Source organism: Mus caroli, chromosome 13, assembly GCF_900094665.2.
Source record: "Mus caroli chromosome 13, CAROLI_EIJ_v1.1, whole genome shotgun sequence".
In the NCBI taxonomy this organism is placed as follows: domain Eukaryota; kingdom Metazoa; phylum Chordata; class Mammalia; order Rodentia; family Muridae; genus Mus; species Mus caroli.
In genome coordinates, this window is record NC_034582.1 from 108,140,894 (window position 1) to 108,160,628 (window position 19,735).

At 40.4% G+C, this 19,735-nt stretch overlaps 1 protein-coding gene across 2 annotated transcripts in view; it reads right to left on the reverse strand.

Annotated features, from left to right (window-relative positions):
• Positions 1–19,735, reverse strand: part of Itga2 (integrin subunit alpha 2) — a 93,027-nt gene that overhangs the window by 64,329 nt on the left and 8,963 nt on the right. For both annotated transcript variants that reach the window (XM_021180415.2, XM_029468487.1), the window contains exon 2: positions 1,325–1,442. In XM_021180415.2, coding sequence (XP_021036074.1) covers positions 1,325–1,442 — 118 coding nt within the window. The remainder of the gene's footprint in view (positions 1–1,324; positions 1,443–19,735) is intronic.

The following is a 19,735-nucleotide window of genomic DNA, read 5'->3' on the forward strand; positions in this document are numbered from 1 at the left end:
GGATTAAAGGCGTGCGCCACCACGCCCGGCTGAGGACATTTTCTTAATTAGTGATTGATGGGGAAGGAAGGGTCTAGCCTATTGTGGGTGGTGCCATCCCTGGACTGGTGGTCCTGGGTTCTATAACAAAGCAGGCTAACCAAGCCATCATGAGCAAGCCAGTAAGCAGTACCCCTTCCTGGCCTTTGCATCACCCCCTGCTTCAGGTTCCTGCCCTGCTTAAACTCCTGCCCGATTTCCTTTGATGATGAAGTGAGATGTGAAAATAAAAGCTGAGTAAGCCTTCCCTTCCCTGCTTGCTTTGGGTTATGGTGTTTTAGCACAGCAGTAGTCATCATAATTAAGACAAGCACTTCATGGCAGAACACAGTGCTGAAGGAAGGCAAATTTGTATGTTTTCTATGGATTGATCTAAGGACTCTTGCTACCTGGGACACTGAAAGCTGACTCAGAGCAGAGGGGGCAAAGCCCTGCAGAAGGAGGATATTTAGGAAGTTGTTCTGCCTTCCAGAAAGGACATCAAAATAAGGTCAGTGAGATGATTACCTTTAAAGCTCAAGGAAGATTAGCTCAAAGCTTAAGGAACGAAGGCGAAATTCATCTGTCTATTTTTTTAATCTACCATGCTAATTATCAACACTGGTAGTAGAATTTTTGGAGGAAATTTTCTATCTGGGCTTTCTCCCTACAAAAAAGTATCACTATGGTATTGTGGGAAGCCACATACGCCATTACAAGGTGGCGCTGGCTACCACTCATAAGTTTGGGTAAATGACCAATGTGCGCATGTGCGGTAGAGATTTTGCCAAGTCACTGCCTGGCCCAAGGCATGCAAATGAGGTACTGAAAGCATAACCAATCGGGTGTAGACACGCCTCTCCTAGGCCTATATAAGCAGTGCCAGTTCTGGGGCTAGGATCTTTTCGCCTCTGCAATCAATCTCTTCCAATATACGTGTGCAGAAGGATCCTGTTGTGGCATCTTTCTTGCTGGCGAGTCGGACGCTCGCATGCTATCCCATTAATTATCAGTCCACAGTTATCAATAGTCAAAGGAAATGATTTTAAAAAGAGGAAAAGCAAACAAAAGAACAAAAGAACCAAGTGCACTTTAAGTCCACCCAGCACATCTTGGAGAGAGAGGCAAGCATATACCTAAGGGTTCTGGGCCAGCCAGAGTTACCCAGTGAGACTGTGTAAGAATGATTTTAAAGCACTATCTATTAACAGTATATTCATTCAACTATTTGGATAAACAAATGGATTCAAATATTCCATTTTACACAATCTTTTAATTGAAACAGTGAAGAGGAGAATAGTCTTACCAGTTGCCTTGTGGGTTCGTAAGCTGCTGCACTGAATACCCAAACTGTTCACTTGAAGGCCCGGAAAATATTTTCGCTCCTGGGAGGCCAACATTATACGCCAGACAACTCAAAATACCTATTCAAGAATTAAAAACATAGTCCATATTTACAGGTTTTAATGTAAGGGCATAATATATTTGTTACAGATGAGTTTTTAAAAACCAACCTTGTTTGACATGATAACTAATCTCTTTATCAGTGTTGATAAAAAATAATAGGCACTTCATCTAAAGTACTTATGTGTGCCCTGGCACTGGTCTAGATACTCATATGCACAATTCACTGCCTTCATCTTCCTCAAAGCAACCCCTGGAGACTGTCACCAATGGTACCTTCACTTCACAGAGATTTTTGAGGTTCCAGGCAGGTAGGTCTCTCATGTTGAGTTGTAAGGGAAGGCTCTGGATTTGATCAAGATGCTGGGCTTTTACCTAGTTACTATCTTATAGAGTGGCTTAAATTCTATTTGTCTTTGCTTACAGAGTAAGATTCTAAGCTACTCGTGCACATGGTTTGAAGGGTGCCCTGTTCTTGACATGGTTTTCATGTGAAATGTGTGTTAAAAACTCCGTGATGAGGAGGGAGGAAAGTCATAGCCCAGGAAATCAGTATCATTTTTCCTTTCAGAAAGCAATGCTTTGTAGGATAGAAGGTTAAGGGGATGATGCATTGCTTTAAAAAAAAAATTCTAGATGAAACTGCCCAAGCCACTTTTGCATTTTGATTTTTCTTCCTTCATGATCAATAAATGCCAACCATGAAAAATAGAACAAAGACCCAAGAAGACAACAGCTAGTGGGCTTTTTTGCTTGTTTGTTTGTTGTTTCTGTTGGCAATGGGGAGAAAAATAAAGGGTAAATTCTTCTGCACCTACAGCGTTAATGCCAGAGGAGTGCTTCACTCTATAGAAGCAGGGCTTTGTAGATTGGGTATGGCTTTACTGTTTATCTTTGCAGAGCCTAGACTCTTTACACTTTTCTCACGGCGCCTGTACCCTGTGCTTTCACAGAGGAAGATTTTACTTTGTGGGCACCCTGCTTCAGCAGGGTGATTTAGAAGTCTGTTGTTCTAGGCACAGGGCGCCTGGATGAAATGGCTTGTTTTTATCATTGTGCTTCTGAACTTATGGGAGGAGACTCTACAGTCTTCTCCCAAGGAAAAGTGAAGTCAGCGACAAAGCTTTGGGAACTTGAAGTAGTCAATGTGCCTTTTCAAGTGCCAAAAATACTCTACTGGGCGTTTGCTCACTCAAAAAGGGGAAGAAAAAAAAAAAACAGCCCAGCTCATTATTTCTTAGAAATATAAGCTTGCCAGGACAAAAAGGGCAAATATTAATTTTGAAATACTCTGTGACATAATCGGCACAGCTCAGCATTTGCAAATTTGACCTGTAACTCCTGTCTCTTCATAGCAACCTCTGTTCCTCTTTACTGACGAAATTCAATGCCAAAGAAAATAATAGCAATTTAAGCAGAATACCAAACTTGGCATTGAGAATGCTGGTGTTTCTAATCCATACTTCATCTTCACCCCATGGTGCAGAACTTAGCAAACACTGTTGGAACAGTTATGAGTTTTTAAGTATATTATTATATTATTTAAAGTTTGAAGAGGTAGTGTCAAACTAGTGACACTTCAACATATCCAACACTGGAAAGAATGCATGTGAATATGCGATAATGCAACTCCCTCCCACTACTAAACTAAATTTGGCAAATCACGTATTTAAATTAACATGCATTTCTAAGTGACAACTTTGAGTATAAAACAAAAACAAAAACAAACCAAACCAAACCAAACCAAACAAAACAAAACACCTAGGGGATAGATAGGACAATCTAGAGTACCATTCCTCACATGTAAGTGAAATAGTTTTTTAAATATTTCCTCCCAATATTTTTCTCTTTATAGTTTAAGTCATAGACATATTCTGCTATCCACTATCCCACTGGTCATCAGCAGCCATAAAAGCCAGCTATGCATCAATATTCATATCCAGGGAAGGTACAGCAATGACCAAGGCACAAGGACACTATGAGGACAGCAAACATTTTCATTTCTAGGAGAACAGTGTTCAAGGTTCAGTGGGATACTCTGTTCTCACAGACTGCAAACTCAGTGCCTAGGCACCCACACTCCTTTGTGTTATATGACTGAACCACAGGAAATGGTACATTTACACAATGGAGTACTAATCAGCTATTAAAAAGAATGAATTTATGAAATTCCTAGGCAAATGGATGGACCTTGAGGGCATCACCCTGAGTGAGGTAACACAATGACAAAAGAACTCACATGATATGTACACACTGATAAGTGGATGTTAGCCCCGAAACTTAGAATACCCAAGATACAAGATACAATCTGCAAAACACATGAAACTCAAGAAGAATGAAGACTAAAATGTGGATACATTATATATTTTATCATATAGAATTTACATAATATATTTATATTTATATACTTATATATTTTAGGCGTTACATGTAAATTATATATTTATATATTTATATGTAATATGCAAACTACACACACATTACAAATAAATTATTATGTATAATATAAATATAAAATGACATAAATAAATATCTTATATGTAATATATAACATAATATAATATACAAATAATATAATAACCCTTTATTGTTCAAGTACTCTAAAAAATTATTCCATTATATTTTGTTTGTACTCCACTGACAATTTTGCTCAACTCAGAGATGACATTTGGAAATTCTGCTCTTTGACTTTGCATCCAAACTCCCAAGACTGTGTTCTCAGCCTTGGAGACCCTGCCATCTAGAACTGAGTAGGTTGTGTTCCAAGATTCTTCCTTCTCCTGGCTTGCCGGGTTGTGGTCGCATCCTCCCTTCCTCCATTACATACCTTGCTCATCTCCCCTTTATGTACGCACGACCACCACTTTCAATCTTAAAGTTATTTTAAACAATATCATATGTGATATATGTTTTTTAAACATCAGTGCTGGGAATGAAGGGATTTCTCTGATGTTAAGAATTACTATTCTTGCAGAAGACCCAAGTTCAGTTCCTGGCATCCATGATAACAACTCACAAACCCCTGCATCTATTGTTCCTGGAAACCTGAGGCCCCTTTCTTGTCTCTGAGGATGCCTGCATGCACATGGTGTGCATAAACGGACAAACACATCAACACAGATAGAAACTATAACATGTGAACGCTATGACTAATTGCTATTTGATGGAGGAACGCTTATATAGCTTATGGAAGAACTATCTTTGTTTAGGAGACTTCATGATTAACTGCTGAAGAAACAGAAGTTGTAGAACAGTGACAACAGAAGCAGAGCTAGTGAGGAGACAGCCACAGGAGTGTGGAGCCGGTGAGAGGGATGCGGAAGAAAGAGAAAGAGCGGCAATGGAGGGAAATGATGGAAATCATATAGGAAGATGGATGTCACACATGGGAGCTCAGTCTGCCATTGCCATTGGCCTACCTTTTGCCTTACCTGTCTACACACAAAGATCCGTGTGAAAGACTGCCTGAGAGGTCAAAGGACTCAAGATTTTAGTCAAGATAAAGCAACTAGCATAGGACTAGTGTTGGAGGAGACAGTCTCTCTGGGTCTCTTGTCTTTATGTGCATAGCCTATGGATATATTCCATTCCTGTGGCCACAGCAGAAGGTTAACACAAAGCCAGTGGCTTCAAACAACAGAAATGTGTTCGTTAAAAAATTGACAGCCAGGGTGTGAGCAGCCTGTGAGCCTTCATGGGGGCTCTGAAGAAAAATCTATTATTTCCTGCCTCTTTAGCTTCTGGGGAATAACTGCACACTTCGACTGTTGCCTGAATTGTTCTAATCTGCCATAATGTTGCTTAAACTCCTTATTCCTATCGTATCTGCCTTTGCGCCACTCTTATAGGGACACTTACTGTTGGGCCTGGGCCCTTCTAAGTAAGAAAGGATGCTTTATTTTAAGAGCCATCACTTAATTGCATATGCAGAAGCCTTTTACCAAATAAGGTAGGACTCGCTAGTTCTCGTGGTTAGAACTTTGACACATTTATTTTTTTCAGAAATGACCATTAAGTCTATTACACTCTCTTGCTTGCCTCCTTGCCAAGTCACACCCATGCTTCATGCAAAAACACCTCACATTTCTCGAAAAAGTTCTCACCCACTCTACACTAACTATAGGCCCCAGATCTCACCTATTATCAACCCATAGTCCCAAATTTATCATCCAAATCAGAATTGAGTGATGTTTCCTTGCTCGTCCTAATGGTAGCATTTCTACTGGCACAACATCCTTAAAAACTTTGTAAGCCTGTGATACTCATCACAGCGATCCATGCCAATAGGTAAACAATCATTAAGAGTTCTTTCCTGGGTATCATCTTTTGTGCTGGATAATCTGACTGGAGAGATGGTTGAGGGTTCATGAATTCTATCCTAGACTGTCTCAGCAAAACTATGTCTAGCCAAACATTGGCCTTCTTGCTAGGCATGTGTTTGTAATGGTGAAATTCATAATATTGCTTTGCTTGGACTGCTATTTCCAAGCCTGGGAGCTCATGCCTCATAGTTCTGAAGGCTGGAAGTCTGACATGGCGGGGAGGGGGGGCTGGCATGGCTAGGTTACAGCAAGAGCCCTCTTCTAGCTTTTAGATTGCTGAGTTCTTGTTCTTTCTGGTTCACTGCAGAAAAAGAACAAGCTAGTTGTCTAATCTCTGTGTAAGGATACCAGATCCTTACATGAGGCCTCCTCCTTATATATATATATAGGTTATATTATATAACCTATATATAACCTATATACCTCCCATAGGCTCACCTTACACCATACACACCACACACACAATCATACACACATACTATTTCAATACACAAAACTCAGAGGGACAGACCCACTCTGAAGATTTTGTTTTGCCATCTGCTGAGGCTCAGGATTCCCTGGCTCATCAAGGATGATGGTTCTCGGTTCTTCTTCAGCTTGTCTCTTCTTTTCACAGCCGCTATGGTTAGCAAGGACAAGACATTCAACATTTTCCTCAAGAAACAATACAAAGAGCCTCTTCTCAATTAAGACAATTGTCTTAGGATTTCTATTGTTGTGACAAAACAATTGTCTTAGGATTTTTGTTGCTGGAATAGCCAAAAGCAATTTGGGGAGGAAAGGGTTTATTTTGCTTTTACTCCCTCATAGTTCATGTGTAAAGGTCGTCAGAACAGAAAACTGGAAGCAGAAGCTAAGTGGGGACTTATTTTTGAGGAGTTACCATTCAACTTAATAAAATTGGTCCAGTGAGAATATAACACCTTTGGTCTTGTTTTTCACAGGGTGGGGCTTATAGTGAACCCATTGGTAGATAAATATATCCCCTCAGGACAGTGAATATTGCAAACCCTCATAGTGAAAAAAAACAACTTCACAAGTTCATTGCCTCTTTCCTGTAGACAATGCACTATACACGCAGATGTTCACCTAGCTGCTATGAGACTAGTGGTAGTGGGTGAAGGGGAGCCGATGTCAGTGCAGTCAGGCTACTTGCTAACCTCTGAGTGGAAGCATCTTTTCTCTCTGGTTCATAAATATTTGTTTGCAGCGAATGCATAATGTATTGCACAATTACACTATGATCACATGAGAGAAATAGCATCACTCTCATGATCAGAAATAAACATCTAAATATATTATCCAAGCTCAGGAAATGCTATGGGCTTCATTCAATAGTCCTGCAGGGAACCTTTAGCTTCCAATGCGAGTACAATTAAAGACTGACAAGGACTGTCAGGAAGTGGCTCAAATTGAAAGGGGCCATCACAGTGGAACGCTAATTCAGCATGACCAGCGTCCTCCCAAGATAGGAGATACCGGAGCTATCTCTCTCAGTGTGCTTACCTGTGTGTGTGTGTGCATGGGCACGCACACATACACACACACAAACACACACCCACACACCACACCACACACAAGGGAAGGGCCATGACAAGACAAAAGGAGAGGATGGCCATCTGCAAGAGCCCCACCCACTACAGTACTTGTCCCCAAAGCATTTAGACTGCTGGCCTCTGAAACTATTAGAAAATACATTTCTGTCATTTAAGCCACTTTGTCTTCAGTGTTTTTTATGTTGTGCTTGCAGATTAGTGAAAGGAAACTCTAATTCTATCGGAAAATTTCAGTATTATTGCTCTAGGTTTCAAAGATTCTACTCATATAGGCACACATATAAATATGAAGAAAGATATAAATGTATACCAGATGTTTTACATCATGTTCATTTTTTTAAAAAACATTCAAAGTGATGTGTGGTGTGTGTATGTGCACGTGTGAGTGACACTGTGTGTATGTGTGTGTGTGTGTGTGTTTAGGGGATTAGAGGAGTAGCAAGGAAGGAGAAAAAGAGAAGAGAAACTGCATCAAGTCGCAGAGCATGTCTGCATGTGCTAAGAGCTTTTCAAAGCCTTTTCACATTTCAACAATTCGATTTTGAAAGCAAGAACCATCTCAAAAGTCATTCTGTAATTGTTTTGTGCATCCATTTACTGTGACTTGGTGCCGTCTAGCAAATCTGATAGATTTTCTTCATTTTCAAAAGGGATGCAGGAGGGCGAGCTACATTTGGCAGACTCTCTGTCTCCTGACAGTTGTGTTGGAGACAGTGGAACAGTCTGATTGGCCCGAGAGTTGCTGGGAGATAGCCTTCAAATTCCTTCATCCAAGTTTGATGTTTGTTTCGACTTCTCCCTAAATGCCTTCTGTGTGGAAGAGAAACCCCTTTCCAGTCTGGTCTCTCTCCCTACATCTCTCTACCTCACACCCTCATGGCGTTGGCCAGACGGGCTGTTACTGAACTTGGTCATCGCAAAGTGCGTTTCCCACAACTGCAGGCAGTAGATGATGAACTGATCATAATTAAAATGAGCACTACGTGTTAAGTTAAGTTGTGAGTCACGGGGCACTGCTCTAAAGTCTTTTTAAAAATAATTTTTCATACAATATATTTGATCCTACTTTCCTCTTCCAGTCCTCCTCTCAGGCCCTCCTCACTTCCCCTCCTTCCTAATTCCACACCCTTTCTTTCTCTATAGTCTTTTTTATTTAATTATGTTAAGATCATACTATAATTACATTTCTTCCTCCCCTCTCCTGCAAACCCTGCTATATACCCTTCCTGTTCTTTTTCAAGTTCATGGTCTCTATTTTCCACTAATTTTTATTGCATCAACATATGTATATATATGTATATAAGTATATGAATATATGTGTTTATAAGTATAAATACATATTATACATACATACACATACATATTCCTAAAATATCTTCTTCAGTCTGAATAATGTTACACACACTGTGTGTATGAATGTGTGTGTGTGTGTGTGTGTATTGTGTGTGTATAGAGTATGTGTATGTGAGTATGTGGTGTGGTATGGTATATGCGTGTGGTATGTGTGTGTATGACTGTGTGTGAGTGTGTGTGTGTTTGTGTGTGTGTGAGTGTATGTGCATATGTGTGTGTGTGACTGTGTTTATGGTGTGTGTGTATGACTGTGAGTGTGTGTGTGTGTGTTTTCAGGGCTGACTCTTTGGCACTTGGCAATCAATTGGTGTGCTCTTCTCTGGGAAACCAGTTCTTGCTCTCCCAGCTTCAGTCGCCCATGATTCTTTGAGTGGTTTTGAGGCCTGGTGGACTTCTCTCCATCCCCCTTCACCTGCCCATTGCTGTCATCCTTGTTGAGATCACAGTTTGCATGCTGATGATCTGAGCCTTCCTTCACACACCTTTTAGTAACCCCTTCATGAGTCCCCACTCTCCAATAGCATCCCATGAGGCAGTTTGTCTCACAGCTGCTTGCATACCCATTCTCTACCCCCAGGACAGTGGTTCTCAACCTTCCTGATGCCACAGCTCTCTAAATAGTTGCTCATGCTGTGGTGACCCCAAACCATAAGCTTATTTTTATTGATACGTCATAACTGTAATTTTGCTACTGCCAGGAATAGAATTGTAAATATCTATATTTCCTGATGGTCTTGGGTGACCCCTGTGAAAGGGTCATTTGACCTCAAAGGGGTCGCAACTCCCAGGTTGGGGACTGGTGCTCTGAGACCTCTCCTCCCACTGACCTCAAGCTCACACAGCTGAGAGCCTGGCTCCCTCACACACCTGAGCTCAAGCTGCTCCCTTGCCTTCTGTGAGCTTTTTTCCACAGAGCCATGTCTTCGCATTCGTTGCCTCTCCACCATTTTCACACACCAACCTGGCAGAGTTTCTCCCCCCATCACCTGTGGTAGACAGACTGTAATGTTCCCTCTAGTGATCCCCCATCTCCTGACAAGCGTGCCTTTAGGTCAAGGTAAGACCGTCAGCTTCAAACATATGAAGATTAATAGCAAAAATAGAAGCAGATGTCACGGTTAATACCTGCCATCAATATGAGGAGCAGAAAGGCAATTATTCTTCAGGCTGGCAATCAAGTGAGATCTATCTCTACCCAACACCAGCAAAGCCATGTCCAGACTCTGGTCCTCAGAATCTCAGTAAAGTGCATAATATTGTGGTAATTATCATACCATAAAATAAGTAATACAGAATCTATTCACAACATATTGTCCCGTTTGTAGGAAGCATTCTCTGCCTTCTTCATTACATTCTATTTATTTATTCATAATCAAGTAAAATTTCTATGTCATATGCCTTTATTATCTGCCTAACCCATGGAAATGGGAGACATGATGTTTTGCAGGGATAGAAGCTTCTAAAATTTAAGGAAGGAAAGTTCTTCAAGAAAACAAAATGATTTTTCCTAGAAAAAATTATAGATAAAACATGTATTTGAAATGAGAAAAGCAACACTAGGGATTTTTTTTTTCACTAACAACAAAATCAACTCGGTCTACAGTAATCTTTTCCCACAGTTTATGGCTGCACATTTTTTATCATGTTTTCAAATGACAGTTTATATAATAATTGTTTAGAGGCAACAGCATGATTTTTTTTTAAGCAGGGTAAAAGTATACCATTCAAGTATGTCCCTTCCCTCTGTACATTTTTTAAAAATGTCACATAAAGGTCTGGAATAGTTTCCCAATGGCATAAGAGTTAGGACATTTCAAGGAATTTAAAGTTTTCTTTTATAGGAATTAATCCATAATTCTGCACCATAAAACTTAACTATGCCCTGGTGGTTGATGTTTTTGTTGTTGAAATATGTTGGAAGGGAGATCAGAATTTAGCTTTTTGCATATTTAATAAAAATATCAGGCTGTGTAAATGTGTGGGACAAGGTCTGTACAGATATCTCTAAAATTGAAGCTCTGTGTATTTTATACTTAGTCTTCTTTGTTTATAAAAGTAGGGACTGTGTTTAATTTATTAACTGCCATATGGCCCAATACTTAGAATAGTCCTCAATCAGTTGTAATTTTTAAATGAAAAAAAGCCAATTATTTTGCCTTTCCTCCAAACAATAAATTTCTTACATAATCGTGGATGGACAAGAAAGACCTTTTTAATTAAAAAATGACTCAGCGTTCTGGCTGGTTCAAAACAAGGGCTGGGCATGCAGGGTGCTCAGCTGATTTATAGATAGAGAGATTCACTAATGACTATGTGCTGTGTAGTATTCTGTATAAATAAAATTTAGAAATGCATGCATTAGAAGTATAAACTTCATATCATATGTCCATGCAAATATACATAGTTTGTTTTCTATTTAGAATTCTATGGAACAGTGATTCTCAACCTTCCTGAAGCTGTGACCCTTTAATACTCACGGTGTGGTGACCCCCCAACCAAAAAATTACTGTGTTGCTACTTCATATCTATAGTTGTGCTACTGTTATGAATTGTGACATAAATATCTGATGGGCAGACTATCTGATATGCAACCCCTAAAGCGGTAGTGACCCACAGGTTAAGAATATGCCGTAGCATATCTAACTTCTTCTTATATAATTTCAGAAGACCCCCCAAAAGAAGATTGTTCACATTTGATGGTGGTAGCATGGCAGAATTATGCCATAGGTAAGAGTTAATTTTTTTTAAAAGTGAAAAATAAAATCCACTAATGGAGCAAAGATGATGGTACACTATGGGATCTAGGAGCTGTGCCTGTGGGGTTTGAGCAGCCTTGTGATCAAGCTTTTTAGCCTATGACAGCTGCTGCTTTCTCACTGTAAACTAGCTCAACACGTGAGTCTCCTGTACTTCAGATAATGCACGAGAAACTCTCAACGAAGTGCCTAACGTGTGATACCCACGTAGGAAAGCAAGCCAGTTTCTCACTGTTTTTACTCTTGGTATCACTGCACATGCAGAGGCTAGCATACACTTCTTGGCTAGCACACACTTCTTGGGAAATTTCACAAACCATACTACTTGGTTGGACACACCCACTTCCCCCCACAGACAGAAGAGCATATCCTGAACTAATTTGCATTTAATTTTCTAAAACTGCTGCCTCATGAGTGGCCAGATGATATGTGGCTGGTATTTTGCTGACACACAGAAGAAGCATACCATAAAACCCAAGAAAATAGTGTCACTCTGTGAACCTTCTCAGGAAGCCACACTGGCAGGAAGTGGGTGGTGCAGACCCTACTACGGAATTGAGCAAACAGACTTCAATTCCAAGTGCAGGTAATCATTACCCAGAGTACACATGGCTATCATCGGGAATGGTCATAGGTCACATGAGATCTACACACACACCACGGCAGGAAGTCTGCTTTTCAGTTGCATAGTCTTCAGGATGAGAAGGGTCATAAGGCATCAGGTAGACAGGACACTTCCTTCTCACAAAAGCAACCAAGTGAAGTTACAGTCTATTGGAGATGAACATGGGGCATGGACAGCTGAGATGTGGAATGCTTGTACAATGCACACACACAAAAAGAATACAAGTTACAAGTGGGAAATTATTCCTTCAACTGCTCGTGAATGTAGCAGTATAACCTGTTCTTGGCTTTCATGAAGAAAGAAAAATGCATCGGGAGAGTGTCACATCCAATAATCTTAGCATTTGAGAGGGAGAGACTGCCTCGGCTCTTCCAGTTCCCCAGTGTTGGACACTCAAGTGAAATATGATAAGCCTACCATTATTTTAATGTTCCCCTACTAAGTAAATGAATGATAATAAAAACTAATGAATAAGTAAATCAATAAATAAATTAAGAACAACAGCAACAATAATAATGAATGCCCAGCTATGGATTCACAATATACAAAATATTCACCCCTTTATAAAAATTACACTCGATCCTCCTTGTGAATGAACAACGCAGAAAACAATGTGCTTGTGATTGATCTAAAGTCACCTACAGTGACAGCCTGGAACTTACTCTTCACAGCTCAGTTCTGTGTGGCCATGACCAGGAAATGCTCTCACCACAGGCTTCTCTTCTTCAGTGGCTTCCCCTCGGGGGACATTTGGTAAAGTCTGATATATTTTTGATTGTCACACTGGGGCTGCTCTATCTAGTGGGTGGAGGCCAGGCACACTACACAGTATCCTGCACTTCTCATTCCCCCCACCCCACCCCCACCCCCAGCCTAGAAGAATCATCAGGCCCCAAATGCCAGCAAAGTTGGTGTCTGAACTGTAGTCTAAACAGTGAGTGAGGTCTGGTAAGCAAGGTTAAGTTGTTTAAGTTTCATCGGTGAAATATTTTGATACTCATTCATCAGGGGGTAGAGTCTCATCTTCCTTCCCCTGGTGTGAAATGGTACTTGCTCATTGCTTGGATGAATAGAGGCGGTGGTGTGGCTTCCAAGTCAAAGGCAGTGAAGGCCACAAATTGCTCGCAGCATCTCTTAAAGTCTCTATTACTTTAAATTGTGTGTCTACGTGTGCCTCTGTGTAGCTTTATACACATCCGTGAAGGTGTCCTTGGAGGTCAGAGGTATCTGGTGTCCTTGGATTGGGTCTCCAGAGCTGCATCTGGTTATGAGCCTGTGAGTCACCCTACGTGGTGGCTGGGAGCCGAATTCAGGACCTCTCTGTGAGCAGAATGTTCTCCACACCACCGACCCACATCTCCCGACTTCCTTCCCAGTATGTTTCTGAGAGAAGTCACCACACATAAAGTCAAGTTACTTAGTAGGTGCTTTGCTGTAGAGAAAAATGGATGCCCCACGGGAAGAGCAAGCTGCTTACCGTCTGACAGCAGCAAATGGCCAGAATCTCCAGCCGAGACACCCCTTAAAATCCCAAGCCAAGAACTATGAGAGAGTAAATGATAGATAAGCTGATAGGACCCTGGCTTTGGGTGACTCTGCACAGTAATGGCAAACCAGTGCAACCTGTAGACTCTTCACCATCGTGAATCACTGTGGCGAACAGAATCTCTTCCCTCCCTGCTCAAGGTTTCTAAGCCACAAACGTGTGATGTATCCTCTTTGAGTGACAGCTGTTGGGCCTGTGTGTGCCAAAATAGAAGTTTTATTTTCAAGGAAATTTTCAGAGGGCAATCAAGAGGCATCTTGAAAACACATAGAGAACATTGCAGGTTGGGCTCCTGTGCATGTGTGTGTATGTGTGTGTGTGTGTGTGTGTGAACTAGATGAGCTTTTGAGATTTCTTTTGGGCCCATATCAGAGGACACTAGCTCTAAGTTCTTTGACCTGAATATATATATATTTTTTTTTTCACAAAATACACTTCCAAAACTGTAACATAGAGGCAGTGACTCTTTGTGAGTAAAGAGGATGAAGGGACCACTCCATATCTAACCAATTACAAAAGAAGATGAAAAAGATAATGTTGGGGAAACTGATACATTTCTACATCGCAGATGGCTATGCTACTGAAAATGGGACAAGAGCAAACACACATACACAGAGACACAGAGAGACACCCCCACACACATTTCATACCCACATACCACACACATTTCATTACATACATACCACATACCACATCCCATACACACACTCTACATACACATACACACACCACACACACACACACACATTACACACACATACATACACACCACATGTACCATACACACACATATGTACACATACACACACATATGTACACATACACATACCACTGTACACATACATAAACACATCAACACACCACACACACAAACTCACAAATACAGACACACATATAGACACACATGCACACACCACACACACACATATGCACTCAAACATGTACACATACCCACACTACACATACAAACACACACACACACACACACACACACATGAACAAACACACGCACACACACACCACCTTTGGCAATGTACTGCTGCCTTGGGAAATCATCCAAGAGGAAACAGGAGGAAAAATGTGTATAATGACTTTATAGTGCCATTATATACAGCAGGGGTGAAGGAATTCCCACAGGAAGCAACCTAAATATCCAACAAAGGACAATAGCCTGCCTGGAGAAGGCAGGATATACTGATTCATGACTGAAGGAAGAGTGCTTAACATACAGATTTTTTTTTTCCTTAAGATGTAGCATTAACTCTTTCATACTTAGCCTTCAATAAAACTTCAGCACTGCTTCTGGAGGCAGTGGTAACACAACAAAGTCAGCTAAAAGCCAAAGATACACACACACACACACACACAGAGAGAGAGAGAGAGAGAGAGAGAGAGAGAGAGAGAGAGCTATGTGTATGTATGTGTACATATACACACATATACATATTACATATCAAAGAATAGTGTGTGTACTGTGTATGCTAGGAGAGCTGAGACAAAAAGGCAGAATCCTTCCCTGCTGACTCAGTTGGGAAAATTGCATGGGGAAACCCAATGTTTTGCTTCCGTGTTCCTGTCCTACCGCTAAACTTCCTCTAATATTGATTTTGGGGTTCTAAATATAGCGGCTCACCCTCTTCTGTAGTTTCTCTTTCACAGTTTCACATTCCCAATGGGAATTTTTAGAAACAGCGTGTGATTCTTAACTTGCATGCTAGTCTAAGTAGCCCAAGGAGTTCTCCTCCTCTGTGCTCCAAAAATATAAATTATCCCGCTCCCCAGCATAGACAAGCTACTTGCCTGCTAGCCACTCTGTTGCCATCTCATTTGTGTCTTTCATGGCCTTGCAGAGGCTGTGTTCAGGTCACCCTGCAGCCGGATGCCATATCATAGTCTGTTTATTAGTCATCTCACATTGCCCATCACATAGACATTGCATCATCTCAAAGGAAAAGGTGGAGAGATGCTATAAGATATTTGGGAGACCACTCAACTTTAGTATAGCACTATTATAAAAGTTCCTTTTTATTATTAGGTACTGTTCTTAAAGTATTAGTATTTTCTGTGCCCATTTCTTCTCTGTTTGCAAGAAGACATTATTGTCTCAATACATCATGTAGAGGGTGACTCAGAACTCTCTCTTTCTTCCTAAGTGTTGGGGATTTCAGGTGTATACCACCATAGTGGTGCTTAATTTATAAATAAAACCACCATACATATTTATATAGAAGAGAAAACAATACACAAAAGGTTTTGTAATAGCTGTAGTTTCAGATGTCCCTGAGAGGTATTGAAATATGGATGGCAGAAGACACTTTAAAGGAACATCTGGCAAGTTTGCAAATAAAAGATTGTGAGAAATGGAACATCAATCTTATGTGTGACTGATGTCAAAGAAAGAGGGAATGAAAGAAAATGGGGCTGAAGAAATATTTTAATTTCATGAGGAAAAAATAAGGAAAACTATGAAAATGAGACCTCAAGTTACTGCAATGCACGTAAATATAACATGGAAATAGTAAGTGAAACAGAACAATTCTTCTTTGACATAATTTGACATAACTATAAATTTTATAATCTCCTGATGGGGCTGATCAGGAAGAAGAGCAGCAGTGAGTAGACATGGCAGACATTACACTAATTAAAAGCCGAGGTGATGAAAATCATTCCTGTCCACTTAAAAGGTTATGTGAACAGGGTTATAAATAGGAGCAACTTGTAGATATAAGGAGAATAAAATATCTATCCAGCTGGATTTGGCTCTACAGCTCAGCTCTGTGGCCTCCACATTCTGCACCTCACTTCTACAGGTCGACTCAACCCTAGCATTTGATTCAACCCTGTGACCCTGAAGCTTGGTTCTGCAGCAACCTCTTCAGCACTTCTCCAAAAGGGTTCACTACCTAACTGTCTTAGTTAGGGTTTTACTGCTGTCAACAGACACCACGACCAAGGCAAGTCTTATAAAAACCATTTCATTGGGGCTGGCTTACAGGTTCAGAGGTTCAGTCCATTATCATCAAGGTGGGACATGCAGTATCCAGGCAGGCATGGCACAGGAGGAGCTGAGAGTTCTATGTCTTCATCCACAGGCTGCTAGTGGAAGACTGACTTCCAGGCAACTAGGGTGAGGATCTTAAGCCCACACCCACGGTGACCCACTTACTCCAACCAGGTCACACCTATTCCAACAAGGCCACACCTCTAAATGGTGTCACTCCCTGGCCCAAGAATATACAAACCATCACACTAACCTCCCATGAAGATCCTATGTGTGTATTTGCCAGCACTTTGTCTCTGACGTCTGTAAGGCATCTTGAATTCTGATGAAGCATCTTTAGCCATACTCAATAAATTATATGGATATAATTTTCTGTGTAGTATGAAATGTTGTGGAGGTTTAAATGAGACTGGCTCCCATAGGTTCATAGATTTGAATGCTTAGTCCTGAGTTGATGGAACTGTTTGGGAAGGATGAGGAGGTGTGGCCTTGTTGGAGGAGGTGTGGCCTTGTTGCAGAAGGTGTGTCATTGGTGGTGGATTTTGAGGTTTCAAAAGAACATGTAATTCCCAGTGATCTCTCTCATTCTCTCTACTTTGTGCTTGTGGATGAAGATGTAAGCTCTCAGCTATTGCTCTGCTGCCATGCCTGCCTGCCTACAGGTCGCCAGGTGCCCTGTCATGATGGTCATAGACTCACTGTAATCCCTCAACAAACTCTTCTATAAGTTGCCTTGGTCATGGAGTTTTGTCACAGAAAAAGAAAAGTAACACATTTGAGAGTTGAAGTCAATAATTAAGATTGGAATAATTAATGATAATAATAATGACAACCTTCTTCTTGCTAATAACCAATTAGCCAAACTCCTTATCAAATGACAACCAACAAAATTAACATACTTTATGAATTTATTTTTACTTAAAGTCTGACATAGTGGAAAGAAAAAAAATTATATGGCAAAAGGTCGATAAATATTAAACGTTCTAAAACTAGTTCTAATATCTACGTTGTTATTTAAATTTACACACTAAAAATGTAAGGAGAAACAATTTTCCCAGAGCTTCTTATCAAGACTATGAAAAGAGGGCTTGTGTCATGGCTCCACAGTTAAGAACACTTGCTGCTCTTCCAGAGAACCTGAACTCAGTTCCCAGGATATAAGGTGGATCACAACCCTGGCCTTCAGGGTGTGTACACACACACAGACACACACACACATTTTAAAAAGAATATGAGAAAAATAAGCTACATTTACACAACTTTTTTATAGAATTGCGGTCTATGTGCACTTGTCCATGTGTGTCTGCATGCACATGTTCAGGACACAGTAGGAATGTGGGAGTTGAGGACAACATTCAGAAGTTGGTTTTCACCTCCCCCCTGCAGACGCAGGATCTACCTTGTTGTTTCTGTTGCTCTCTCTATTCCAAGCTAGCCAGCCTGAGAGCTTCCAGAATATTCTTTTTCCCACTTACAATTTCCCAATAGGAGTGCTTGAAGTTACAGCTGCAAGTCACCACATATGGCTCTCTGTGGGTGCTGGGGATGGAACTCAAGACCCTTGTGTAGCAAGTGAGCCATCTTATAAACTCACAGAATTTTATTTTTGAGAGATTCAAAACAGAGGAAATGGATTCCAGTTTATAGTAATAGTTCAGTCTTGATATCAAAATCCAAAAGAGGAGTGCATAAAAATCTAATAGAAGATAATCTCAATCATGAACTGTAATCCAAAAACACAGTAACAATGTTGATCAGGATGGAGACAGTTCACTAATACAAGGCTTTCATCATATCTAAAAAGCAAACGGTCTAAATTGCCATGTTAATGGATTTTAGAAGGAAATGTATATTATCACCAAGATGCAGAAATATATTTATAAAATCAAATCATTTGTCAATTTTAATAAATACCTTGGCAAAGTAGCAGGGAAGAAGAATCCAATGATGAAAGAATATGTGTGAATAGCCCACAGTAAACATCACCCAGGACTCTGAGAGGCTGAAATCCTCTCACAGTAAGCAATCTTCTCTTCCCTTTTCTTTTCAATATTTAACACAATATTTGTTACTTTGTATTTGTTACTGTATTAGAGGCCCTGCTTAGCTCAGTATGGCAAGAAAAGGTTGATAAAAGGAAAACAAAAACAAAAGTCCAAACACACAAAAAAATCCAAACCAACCAACCAACCAACCAACCAACCAAACAACCAAACAAACAAACAAAAACATTTGGGAATGGAATAATGCATACCTGAACAACTAAAACTAAAGAGAATTACAGGGTGCTAGAACAAACGAATAAATACACAATAATTTTAGTATATATGTGTATGTGTGTTTGTGTATGTTTCTGTGTGTGAGAGAATGTGTGAGCTTGTGTGTGTGTGTGCATGCAGAATGAATAAATGTGGCTAAGACTATTGCTTGCTTGTCTGTTTTTTTTTTAACTCCTATTTCATGTACTACAGGAAAATGTAAGTCTATATGAAAATACCAAATAAATATTGTTTAACGGACTGCAGGAGAGTATCTTTATGGCCATGAATTAAGGAACCTTCTTTGAAGTTATATTTAAAATAAAATGAAAGCAACTGAGCACAAAATCTAAGTTCCACGATATTGACACCAAGAATGTCACCAGAACACATCACTGAGAATAAAATCCACCAAGTGGAAGACTGTCTTTGGATCACACGTAACTGGGTGATGACATCCTGTACATCAACACAAAGATAGTCAGCTCTACAGTGGTTCTCATATTCATTTGTGTTTCACAAACAGGATGTCAACAAGGCTAGCAGCAATGTCCGCAGGCTAAGACTCTTGGTGCCAAGCCTGGCGACCTGAGTTCCGCACTCAGAACCCACATGGTGGAAGGAGGGAACTGAACTGACTCCCACAACTCCTCCTCTGATTCACTGGTGCCTTGTCATTGTAAAGCTTACAGGTTATCAGCGCTAACAGGGATCAGATGTATCACGTGACAGCTACTGGAAGAATCTACGTGAGAAGTGGCACTAAATTACATGAGGGATGGCAATGTGTCCTGAGACATAAGTACTTCAGTGAAAGAGAATTAGATGAATTGCAAAACAGAAGTCTAGAGCTTGAGGATATCTGAACAGCAGGGGGATGGAGGGGAGGGGAGGCG